We start from the raw sequence: 13,166 nt of genomic DNA on the forward strand, positions 1-13,166 counted from the left end.
TGCAATACAATTAGCTGTGAGCACAAGAGCATCTCCATCAAATAAAACAATTTCCCATGTTTTCCCTCATTCACTATCTGTATTGAATAATTCAGACACCTGAAATAACACGAATGATTAATATAAAGTTCACTTCTCCTTCATGGATTATGGCCGGTTTGCCTTATCTGACGTTCGAGAAGGTCGGGCAAATTTTAAACTAATTAGAAAAAAATCAATTTGTTTGAAGGCAGTGGATCGTGTAGCAGTTTTAGAGAGGCTTTTGTGCTCCTGCTGAGTTGGATGCATGGAGTGCCTGCCTTTAGAATGTTAGAAAATAAAAATAACCACAACTTCTGAAAAATGTACGTGCATCATACACACTAAAATAGGAAGGTAGGATATTACTTAGCAAGAAACCAGCATTTGGACATAGGTTGGGGCAGTGAATGAAGAGCGGATTTTTCTCATATTTCAGCGGAAACGTGACAGGGTTTACGAAAAATGGCAATTCATCAAAATGGTCTGGTCTGGCTGAAATAGCCACACACAAAGAAATGTGAAAATTGGATGATGGGTTTTAGAGCGATGGAGTTTTTTGAGTGCAGGTGGTGGGGGGGGTGGGGGGGGTTGCCTTTTTGGGGAACACTATTTGAGTGATATCGGATCAGAATAGCACCTTCAAATTAGAGTAAAACAGTATAACGTTGTTATTAGGCAACACACGGCTACAAAAATTAATTCATTTAATTAACATGGCCATACTGATTTTTGAAATTATTTCTTCTGAAGATGCTCATTTGAATCAACCATTCAGTCAAAACTTTATTTATGGAGGACTTTTCACACAGAAATTGTAACTCAAAGTGCTTTACAGATGAAAATCATTGCCAACACCGGCACCCAAGCCCCGCCCTCATAAGGTCACAATTATACTCAGCCCACTCCCATCCCTGAGATCACACACACACACACGCACGCACGCACGCACGCACACACACACACACACACACACACACACACACACACACAAAACCACTTTCCCAGTGGGTCCGTCATAACCGATCTGGGAAGACAGCTCCGCGTGCGTGTGAGCTGAACTCAAGCATATTACCGAGACATACGTACAGTACCAGCTGTTGATGGTCAACGTGTTTTGCAGATCACATTAGATCACGCGGCTACTAGTGGCCTACTTCATCAATGCACAAACTGCTAATCACATTTTGGGTATGTCAGTTGGCTTGCAACGTCACTGGCTCAGCGCAGAGCCATAGCGAGTCATTTGGGGCCTCAGATATTTTTTTCATTTTCGAGCCACTTTATATTTCACTTTTTCATAAAAATAAATATTGAAATGAAAAAATACCTTAAAAATTGCAACCAAATCATTTAAGGGGGACTTCGATCCCCCTAAAGCAGGCCTAACGACGCTAACAGCAGCAGCATGTTGCCACCAAGGAACCTTAATACCTGAGGTGGTCGCATCACTGTGTGTGGTGCAGGTGATAATTTGGCATTGGGGCATAAAGTCCACACCCGGCTACATTACGGTTTGGTTTGTCTTTGCAGTTCAGTGAAGGGGAGATTTTATATTCTGCTTCTTACAAAAATGCTGTTATTTTTGCTGGAGGTTTTGCCCTTGAAACACCCACAAAGGGATCTTCTGCCGCAGCTGCCAGAATCCTGCTATGTGATCTAAAACCAATTTCACAATTTGAATAACCTAATGCTTATTTTCTTATCTTTCTCTTGCAGTCCAAAAAAATCCAGGCTCAACTGAAAGAACTGCGGTATGGGAAAAAGGATTTAATTTTTAAGGTAAGCGAAACACTGAAGGGTGGTTTGCTTGAAAGTAACTCCACCGCAGAGCTAAGGAAATATTTGAGACCACCTTGTGAAGCTGGCTCCATCACAGGCGACACCCCAATTAATTTAGTCTCCAATTACAAAATCCCTTCCGGCAGTTTGGGGTGTCTGGAAGCACGTTGGTGGTGGCGCCCCTTGTCATCGTATGGAAACGTCTTGTGACGACCCGGTGGGATATATTTTTGTGGCTCAAACACATAGCAATGCGTAGGCATATTGTAGAAGTCTGAAATTTCTGGCCTGACATTTGAAAGTGTAGCAGGGTGTGTTTTCAGCGCATTCAGCGGACACACTCAGCATTTGAAAGGAGAGTGAGCGTCTCGATTTTTCATCATTTGAGTCTGATTTCATATACCGTATTTTCCGCACTATAAGGTGCACCTAAAGGCATTCAATTTTTCCAAAAGCCGATTGTGCGCTTTATAATCCGATGTGCCTTATATATGGATTAATAGTCGGATTTCTTGGACCTAGTATTTTAAATATTTGTAAAGCGCTTTGTTACAGCTGCAGCGGTTTTGAAAGCTTTATGTAAATAAAGCTGTATTACATTTTATAAATAGGCCATTCATTAAAGGTACTCCAAAGCGCCTTATAGTGTGGAAAACATGGTACTTGGTGATTTTTTTTTTTGTTTTTAATTCATTCAAATCTGGCAGGCTTGTGAACAAAACTCTTCTCTTTGATGTGTGAACTTTAAGAGAATTTTCAATTTCACCTTACAGGGACTTGAAGGTGAAAGGATCATGAATGATTGGGAAGTATTTTTTACATAATGTCATATGGGAAAGTAACGTAGTGAGAAGTATACTGGGAATGTAGTGTTTAGTCACTCAATATATTGTTTTACTTGCTCTTTTCCTTTTTGTTTTATTGGTGTTTTACAAGTGTGTGTGTGTGTGTGTGTGTGTGTGTGTGTGTGTGTGTGTGTTGTGTGTGTGTGCGCGCGTGTGCGTTTGTGTAAAAACAATACTGTTTTTCATTTGAGAGGAAAAAGGCCAGTGTTTTTTATTTTGTTTTGTTTTTTGTATCTTGTTTTTTTTAGTTATCTGTATTCCCCGTATACAATGATTGAAAGCCTAGTAGGGGATGACGGAGCAGATGAGATGAGAATGCAGGGAAGAGTCACTCAAGATCGGAAATGTCATCAGCCTCACATGGGGATGTCAGTCAAGGCAACCTTGCCTCTGAGGAAATTGAATTGGCTATAACAGCTGTTGTACCGTAGCAAAATGCATTTTATGCGCTGACAGTATACAAAAATTACAACCGTCTCACAACATTGGCAAAAATAAATAAATAAATACATAAATAAAACAGACACCTCCAACACTAACCACAATGGAAACTTTGGTGTATTATGTATTTTATAAAACATGTATGGTGGGCCCAACAAAGCAATGCTATGCTGGCCAGTTTGGTTTAAGCAAAGCGGGGGAAAAAAAAACATTAAAATATAATTTAAACCAGTGGATGGTATGACGAACAATGATTTCTCAGTTACAGAGGTGATTGCGAATATGCTTAGGTGTGCGCACGTGCTACCACATTACCGCACGTATCATATCGTTTCATGACAGTCCAGCCCTGAAACAAATTAAAATTATGAAACCTTAACGGCAAAATGAGTTTACCAAATAAAATATAAATATAGATAAGGACAACATCATCTGAACACTTACTTTGAATACAATTATTTTAAGGACAATTTGAGACAGGATGCATGAATTACATTCTGGCTGGTTATCACAAGCTCAGAACTAACGTTGTGCCAAAGATGAAAAAGTTATAATCAATTCAGACTTTTTCTAACGTCTGCATCTAATCAACAATTGGCAATCCAATAGAGATGCATTTTAGCTTTGGGTTTGTTATCAGGTAATCCTACCATTGTACAAATATGTTCACCGCTAGCCTGTGGACATGGCTTCAGTGTCTCAAATTATCTGAAATGTCAAACAAAAAAAAACAACAGGACTTCAGACTTTTAGTTGACCTGCTCAAGCAATAAAATAGTCACCACAGTCCGCATTAAACTGCAAACACAAAAACCAGGCAAGTTTGTCTTTGTTCTCTCTGTTATAACAAAGTACTTTGTATGTAAGAGAGCCTTAAGAGGAACTGGGAGTCCTGCGATGAGAAGAGCCTCCACTCTGGAAGACCTCTTTCAACTTTAGCTCAGGGCTGTTTCGCCTCTGGCTCACAAATATGAAAGAAGAATGGTGGCTTGATGTAGTCGCATGCCTCATCTAGCGAAATGGCTTGTACCCCGCTGACCTCACACCTCCATAATGGACTGACACATAAATATGGAGCTTTGAGTCAGTGACCCTGAAAGTCAGCATTTCTGGGTCAGTCACCATGTGCTTGCATTCCTCAGAGGACTATCTGCTGATGATGCACGAAGCAATGTCTGTAATGGCTCTCTATAATGCAACACAGTCACATCCGTACGTGCACACAATCTTCTGTTGCCCTTTAGAAGTAACTGTGAGAGCAGGCTGGAAATGTCTGCCGCTTGCTAGCCAATCCAACCTGGACTCGTAATTTAGCACATCGGATTTGCGCTGTTTCATCTGACATACTGTGCAACATTTTGTGTCTGTATTATCTGCTGTGATAAGATGTAAACACATTCTGTGTTTTCCCATCTGCAGCATCGTATTAAAATGTCCTCTGCCAGTATTCTGACAGCAAAAATATTGCGTCACAGGCGCCTTTGAAATATGGCAATTGAATGTTTTTGGGGTTTTTTTCTGGTCGCCATCAATATTGTTCAAATAACATTAGTATCAAGGAATATGCCTACTTTTTATTTGTTGTGGCAATATTTTCTAAAAGATTCCACACAGATGTAACCCCTCAGGCAAGAAAAAAAGACATTTTTGAGAGATGAGCCATGTCCTTGTCTATAACTGCATGACTCACTCATCAAGCCACACTTTATTTATATTGCACTTTCACAATATCTGCAACTTTTAGAAAGCACGTTACAGAACACATGAGATAAAACATTATCAACAATACAACCAAAACAACCAACTCTTTTTCTCCATGCCTACATACATTTTGTTGTTTGAAGCGGTTATAGATGAAAGAGGAGCAATTGGAAGTCTTCTTTCACCAGGTGGTCAGTGATGTCATGATCACAGCATGCATGATGTCACTCAAGTCTGATACAAGCTAAGTTTGAAAGTAAACAAGCAACTATAGCGTCCGATGGTGAGTAACATACACACATACAGAAAGACTGGTACAATTCCCCACTTAATAATTGTCAACACAACTATAAAAATGTCAAATAAATCCATATACGGATTAAATCAATGCTTTTGTAATGTGCTTAGTAGGGCTGGGCGATATGGCTGAAAAATGTTTCACAAGTATTTCATATCAGTCAAAATTGCTAATTATTGATTTTTTTTTTCGATTTACAGACAAACCGACAAACGTATTTTCCGCACTATAAGGCGCACCTAAAAGCATTCATTTTTTTTTCCTCAAAAGCCAAGAGTGCGCCTTATAATCCGATGTGCCTTATATATGGTGTTACGGATTCTTTATATACCCTAGCTGAGTCGAGTTGTGGGGGCCTGGTGGTCCAGTGGTTAGCGTGTCGACCTCACAGTGCAGAGGTACCGGGTTCAATTCCAGCTCCGGCCTCTGTGTGGAGTTTGCATGTTCTCCCCATGCTTGTGTGGGTTTTCTCCGGGTCCTCCGGTTTCTTCCCACATTCCAAAAACATGCATGGCAGGCTGATTGAACACTCTAAATTGTCCCTTGGTGCGAGTGTGAGCATGGATGGTTGTTCGTTTCTGTGTGCCCTGCAATTGGCTGGCAACCAGTTGGGATAGGCTCCAGCACCACCCGCGACCCTTGTGAGGATAAAGCGGATATGAAAATGGATGGATGGCTGGATGGAGTTGAGTTGTTTCCCTGTTAGTGTTCCTGTGCCATCTAGCGGTGATTATAAGCAGGAACCAATTGTAACGTAAAAGGGTTCTGCCCGACACAAATTGGCATTTGCCAACACACACTCAGACAACTACTTTGTGAGCTCTGCGCAGCCATGATTAAACGTAGATGTTACCAAAAGCATAGTTAACTACTGACTAAACGAAGGAAGAAGGAGAAAAGCAAGACTTCTTAGGATATTTAGCCCCTTGTGGATGTAAACCCACGAGGTTTGTGTGCTTACTGAAGTTTTTGCCATGGTATCGTTTCAATACCGATACCGAGGTATTTTATGCAGGTATAAGTCAATATTTTAGAATCACGATCCTATTTTCCACAGCTCCTCTAGCCACCCATCCATCCATGCAGCCATACCATCGTTGGCAGTCCAACAGCACCAACATTTCCGCGGAACAACATGAGGCTTTTTTAAAAAAGTTTCCCATCCAGGCGGAAAAAAACAAGTGCCGACATTCTCCTCAATCAATCAACCATCAAGAACCAATACCCTCCAAACAAACATCCGTTGAGTTGAAAATGCAATTGACCAATTAAAATGATGATTTTTTTTTTTTGTGTGTGTGCGTGTGTGTGTGTGTGTGTGTGTGTGTGTGTGTGTGTGTGTGTGTGTGTGTGTGTGTGTATGTGTGTGTGTACTGAAACCTGCATTGTCATGAGGTCAAGTTTGCAAATATTCAGTGTTTCAACAGTGTGACTCACTACCTATGCTGGTACGGTAATACTATTGAAAAGGATATACCAACCAATATATTGCACCTACTATTTGATGGCTTAGCCGACCTTGCCTGTTCCAAGCACGGAGAATGTTTAATTTCAAAAGGCCAGTAAAAGCAACCCTAATAAAAGATAGTGATTGAAAGCAGACCACCGGGGTCAGTTTTGGTTTTACACAATCTGCATGCAAATTATCACAATTTGTTCCATCGTAATGGTAAAGCTATTAATAATGAGATTCATTTGGCTCTTCTGTTGATGGGCTTTTTGTGTGAAATGAATGGCCCTGCTGTTTATTATTCGGTTCAGGGATGAAACTTGAGCAATGATAGTAATTATGGGTCTTGTGTGTCATATATACAGTATGACACTTAATATAAAACACTGCCCAGTAATGCAGCATAGAAGGTAATATTGTGATTCTCTGACTTTTATGTACGGGATGTACTTTGTACGATAGTTGATAAAACAGCACGTTTGTAAACTAATAATTTACCTGTCGCTGGTTTAAGACTTCAAATTACTGTCGATAGCAAGGAAAAATAAGCTATTGTTTGCTGGGTTTAGTGTGAATTATTCAATTGCACTTGCTCGAAGGAAAGATATGGAAAAGGTGGTGTCTTGTGTGTGTTGAGTCCAAGAGCATTTTGCCTGCCCTTGCCTAAGTTCTTGCAGTGTGTGAGTCGTCAAGAGTGAGTAGGGGGAACAGATGATTTTGAGGTCCTAACTATCCGTTGCAGTTGGATTTTTATCATTCTTTGTTGAAGCACCAAACCAGACTGATTCAAATGCTGCTTTGTAGAACTGCATTAACAGCTCCTGTGGCAGGTTGTGCTTCCTCAGCAGTCACAGGAAGTACATCCTCTGCTGGGCCTTTTCCAGGATCGAGTTGATGTTGGTCTACCCAGGAACCTGAAGGGCTTGATGTTTGACACAGGGCAGTTGCACAGTGTGAGGGGTAGCTGTGGCAAAGGATGTTTCCCGAATTGCACGATCATCTCTACAGTCTTGATTGTCTTCAGCTCCAAGTTGTGTTGGCCAGAGCACTAGCCGCTCCACTTCCTGTCACTTGCAGTCTCGTCATGTTATTGATGAGGCCGGTGACTGCGGTGTCGTCTACAAACTTCAGGAGTTTTGACAACTGGGGGCGTTGAGGTGTAGTCGTTAGTGTAGAGGGAGTAGAGTACCGCAGAGGAGGCATCCTTCCCAGTGCTGATGGTGCGGGTTGGTATGCTGAGCCGGAATAGCTTGGAGGAGAGGAGTTCAGGGATGAGACAGGATACTCGCGTAGGTCCTTGCGCTGTCAACGTGTTCCAGGATGAAATGCAACCCGCTGTTGACAGTGTCGTCCAATGACCTGTTTGTTTGGTAGGACAATTGCAGGGGTCTAACTGTGGTCCAGTGATACACTTTAAGTGGTCCAGCATGAGATGTCCAAAAGACTTCATGGCAACAGATGTAATCCCAATCTTGCAAGTTTCTGAATTTGGATAATGGTGGAGCTTTTGAAGCAGGGTGAGACTTTTGTTTACTTGGTCAGCCAGTGAATGTCGTAAGATGAAAACACCAGCAAGTATGAAATAAGAAATCTCACATCGTGAATCGAACTATTATTTTTTTATTAATGTTTTTACTTGAGAGTGTGCGTGTCTGTATTTTGAATGAATGCATGTTTTAATAGTGTTACGGCAATAAGATGCTGAAAGGGTCTTTTGATTCAAAAGTTGTCCTTTTCTAGGGACAGCAGCTAATGGACTTGGAACACAAGTTAACCATAGCCAAGGAAGAATTAGAGAAGACTGCTCTTGACAAGGTGAGTACTTGTTGATTTTTTTTTCTAGTAGGGCTGCTTTATTTCAAGGCCCTTGAAATGTGTCCTCAAATTCACAGTTATTACTTTAGGATAACATCTTAATAATTGTATGAAATACATCAGAAAACAAGTCATCAAGTGTTAGGAAAAGGTTTGTTGAGTGTCTGGAAGGTGTAGTGGTACACTCCCCTCACTTGTGTGCGGGGAGCGTGGGATCGCTTCCCACTCAGTGACTGGTGTGAATATGGGTGTATATGGTTGTTCGTCTGGAAATCATCCGAAGTCATCCAATAGGTCCCAAAGGAATATACTGTGGACATGTGGATTCACTCATTACCGTATTTTTTTGTCATATTCTTTTTTTTTTTGCGTGTGGGGTTAGGGAGGGGGGACCACTCTTTTTCTTGGTTTCTTCGTGTTTTTTATTGTTATTGATATTTAGGTCCCTATCACCCACAAATATCACAGGATCCACTGTATCATAAACCAAATGGCCAATATAAAGTGTCATGCGGTTAGTTCCTGCAAGCTGGAAAAGGTGCGTTGACCCTGAATCAGTCAATTGCAGGAGGGCGGCTGCTTGAAAAGTAGATCTCGGGTCGAAAAAGGTTGAGGACCCCTGGTTTAGAGCTTGTCATCTCATAAAATCAATTTGTCAAGTGTATGGATGACAAAAAATACTCTGAGGAATCGGGAGGAATGTCTAATCTCTTTTGGGTACAGGAGTCTCAGATGAAGGCGCTAAAGGACACAGTTCACATCTGCTTCTCTGCCGTCCTTCACAACCAGCCCAGCAGCAGCCACAGATTTCCCACCTCCCCCTCCCATTTGTACAGATACTCATCACTCATCAACAGCTCCCGAGTCACCTTTCAACAGCCCCATGCCAAGGTAATTCACTATTTTGCTCAGTGCCATCGGCTTTAATGCTTTTCAAAAAGAAGCACTTTTGTTGTCAAATTTGGTCCAATAATATTTTACCGCAGGCCTACGGAAGACTGATTCTCCGCCGTCCTTGAACCAACAGTATGTGTCATGAAGAACGTCAATGTGTGCAGACGATGTAACAAAGAGCAAAATGTGCCGTTGTTTCTCGGAATTGATGGCCCTACTTTTTCAGGAAGAAAGCCAAACTGCTGTAAAAGCTTGTCGTTTTCACTTTCAGTCTACTGAATTTATTGAATCTAATTTGCTACAAGTAAGGGGTGATTGCTTCATCGTAAAACCTACGCACTGTCATCTTTGGAGCAGTGACACCATCTGCAATAGTACGGTTGTATATCAAGGCCTTAATTTTGCGTGTGTTGTGCTTGACACCATCTTTGAATTCTAATGCCCAAAATTGATTTTACAGCATGTACCCTTTTGAAAATGAATTTTCAAACCATTTTTTTGCAGTTGCTCATCCGTGCCATATGGAATTGCGCTAGATTCTCCACACCGTTCAGATATTGATAGAGACATAATGACTCCAATATGATTGTTGGCAAGCTACTACTCATTTTTGACTCTGGAATTCAAAAGTCACAAACGTTTCTCCACACAGCCAACAACTAAGGACAACTTTATAACTGAATTATAATCGTTATTCTAGATGTACGAAATCATTGTATCAAGTAGCCTTTGAATGATTCTTTGATGAGTCTGCATGTCATGATCCACAATAATACCCCAAATTTTACAGTCTATTAGTTCCATAAATATATAACAACATGTGTCTGCGTTGCACCACAGCACATCCATCACAGGACAATTTTTTTGTGTATTTTCCCCGTACCAAGCAGTCGTGTTACGTCCAATCAGAGATTGCGTTCGTTCTGATTTCTGAAAAGCAGCCATTTCAGGCACTTTGAAATCATCTGGTCGGCCACAGCACTGCTGTGCTTTATCTGCCTTGATTCTGGTGAGCAATTCTGTCTTTAAGAGGCTTTTCTCCCGTCAAAGCAGTCACAATTTGCTCTGTGGGTGCCTCAGAGATTTGACATGCTACGAAGATGGTTTTTTTTTTCCATTTCTTTCCCTTATCATGTCTCAGTTTCGCCATCTCCACCGGTGTCAGTGACATTGTGAAAAACAAGCGTATGTAACTGACGCTTTTGTGCTCACATTCAAACACTTCAAAAATGGAATGGGCCAATACAAAAGTGTATCTACTTCCCTCTTTTTCCCTAACTTATTTGCACAGTCAAAACACAAAACAGTGTTGGGTTTGTGCACTACCTTTTCTATGTTTGCATTAAAAACAGCTGCACTCCACTTGGAGGGGAAGATTCAAACTCTATTATCGCCATTATCTCCTTTAAGCGTTGTACACTTTGACTGCCTGTCTGATAAATCTGAGTCAGCCCTTGCTGTAAAGATTACTGGGGTGCTCCATCTGTCCACTTTGTCTGCATGTATGGAGGTGTGCCAGATCTCATTGAAATCCCTGCCAAATCGTTCTAAAATTATGTCTTCGTAACAGCACATATTTGCCCTCACTGTTCGTGGAAGAGAATGGTCCACAACTATTTTTGGTCACAAAAGAACGCACTCCTCCAGAAATGCTGATGTTTTACTGAAGACAATATAATGTTGTTGTTGTTTTTTTTTTATAATATTTATATTGTATTCTGTAAGATGCATGATGAAATTCACCAAAATCAAGCATGCGTGGTAGCCAGGTCGAGTGTGTGTTCTGTTTTAGCAAAAGGGTGACGAGTTTGGTGGGCCGTTACTGATATATTAGAACAGTGGTTCTCAAATGGGGAATTGCGTTTCCCTGGGGTACGTGAAGGTCCTTCAGGTGGTATGAGAGAGTTTAAAATATGTATTCAGGCAACAAAAGAGCTTTGGCGTCTCACTTAAACTCAGTTCAGTGCAACGATGCAATATTCATCGTTGACAGCCGGTAACGTTGTCAGTCTTCTTTTGATTATTAAATAGATATTTTAAGATGTTTCTTTTTTTGTTAAAGTGAACTGAATTATTTTTCATAACAGAGCTGTACTCTGATCTCAAAAGAGGACACTTTATTTTGACAATTATTTTTATGTGCACAAATATGTAGTTACTTTCAAATTTTTATTTTATTTTTTTTAGTTCTGTTTTTTTTTTTTTGTTGTTGTTGCCAAGCAGTGCGACAGAGAGAGAGCACTACAAATAGAGTCCTAAAGTTAAAATCACACACTGATGGCACAGAACTTGCACTGACAGACATACAAAAAAAACATTCCAAGTAAAACTAGTTATTCAAAAACATTCTTCAACTCTCAAAGAACCAAGGCAATAAGGCTGATTGTATTATATTAGTCATTTCGTGTTATTGTATCATTTCACATGACAGATGCTAAAATGACTTTGCCATTTATAAGATTAAAAAAAAGGATATACAAAACATAACACACTCGCTCACTGTGTCCAGTCTAGTAACTCACCACAGCTCCACTCATTCTACTGTACATGCCCAGTTTTTTTTTTCATGCATTTGTGGTAGAACCCCACCATAAGGGCCTAGTCTCCTTCAAGGCAGTACTCAAAAAGCGATAATGCACAGAAAATGAAATGATGCACCAATATTAGAGTAATAACAACTAATGGAAAAAAAAAGTAAGGAATTAAATATTTAGAATATGAAACTCTTACTAAATTTATTCCCAACAAGGCAAAACAGCAGCAGTTAGTTGAAGCAGCATAAAGGAAAAAGGTGGTGTTCTTGAATGTTCGCAACTTCAGGCTACGATTCTGCCACCATCCTTCTTCACTGCTGTCAAGGAGGGAGGCAAATCCCCCACATTTGATTCGGGTTGTTTGACAGAGAGGGAGCCACGCCAGAGACACAACAAGAAGCAGTTGAATATTTAGGAGGGAAATCTTTTTGGCGATTAGCCTGTTCATATTGTTGTAAGAATTGCTATTTTATATTCGTCTGGGAAAAAAAAAAAAAAAATCTTCCTTCATAAAGAGAGTGCAAATTTCCCACCAGATGATGTTTGTGTTTCATAAGCACACTTCAGAGTAGATTCAGCATTTGCCATCCAAAGAGGATAAGTGCAAGGTAGTCTGTTCAAGTGCTCAGTGACACCAATCTGTGTTACTTGTTTGAGTTCATATAATGAGCTTTAAGCTCTCATGGATGCCATCGTAGGGCTTTCATGGACTTGGCCTCTCCCACATTCACAAAGCTCCACTCACCAGTGAAAGATTCATTAGTGAGAGGACGCAGAAATCAGCAAGATTGCAGTGGAAGTTGCTTCATATTTAAGAGTCTTGGGGAGAGAAGGCCGTGGCTTGTGGTCCAATAGCATGCAATTTTCATCGAAGTGATGAAAGATAATGTCGAAGGATTTGGAACACTGTGCTTCGAGAAGAAATCCGTCTTATTATTGCTCATTTTATCAAGAGAGACCGGCAGCAGCCCCCCATCCTCCTCACCACGCCCCTGCAGCCTTCAATTGTCCACCACTGTCCCATTTCATTTCGGCCAGATGCTCATCAAAGTCAACTTTACTCTTGAAATAATTTATGTCGTTAAAAAAAAAAGATCTCCTCTTTTTCAAAATTACTCTTAATATAGATGATACAAATTTAAAAAAAAAAGCTAATGTGTCCTCTCTTTCCATTCAAGTTGTTGTCAATATATATACAGGGAAGGACGTGCTCGCGAAACAAGCGCCCACGGTAGGTTGCCGCTTTGTTACTGGTACTGACAGAAGTACATAACATGAATTGATGGATCATATACCCGCATCATATAACAAATGTGAATTACGCCCGGGTGCTATGAAACACGTGTATTAAAACAGGGACATGTGCTCAACATCTCGATACCTCAGAT

At 40.6% G+C, this 13,166-nt stretch overlaps 1 protein-coding gene across 2 annotated transcripts in view; it reads left to right on the forward strand.

Moving 5' to 3' along the window:
* luzp2 (leucine zipper protein 2) overlaps positions 1-13,166 on the forward strand; it is a 125,324-nt gene that overhangs the window by 97,812 nt on the left and 14,346 nt on the right. For both annotated transcript variants that reach the window (XM_019886549.1, XM_019886548.1), the window contains exons 7-9: positions 1,738-1,800; positions 8,276-8,350; positions 9,074-9,241. In XM_019886549.1, coding sequence (XP_019742108.1) covers positions 1,738-1,800; positions 8,276-8,350; positions 9,074-9,241 — 306 coding nt within the window. The remainder of the gene's footprint in view (positions 1-1,737; positions 1,801-8,275; positions 8,351-9,073; positions 9,242-13,166) is intronic.

Source organism: Hippocampus comes, unplaced genomic scaffold (genome assembly GCF_001891065.2).
Source record: "Hippocampus comes isolate QL1 unplaced genomic scaffold, H_comes_QL1_v1.1 scaffold261, whole genome shotgun sequence".
NCBI classification, from domain to species: domain Eukaryota; kingdom Metazoa; phylum Chordata; class Actinopteri; order Syngnathiformes; family Syngnathidae; genus Hippocampus; species Hippocampus comes.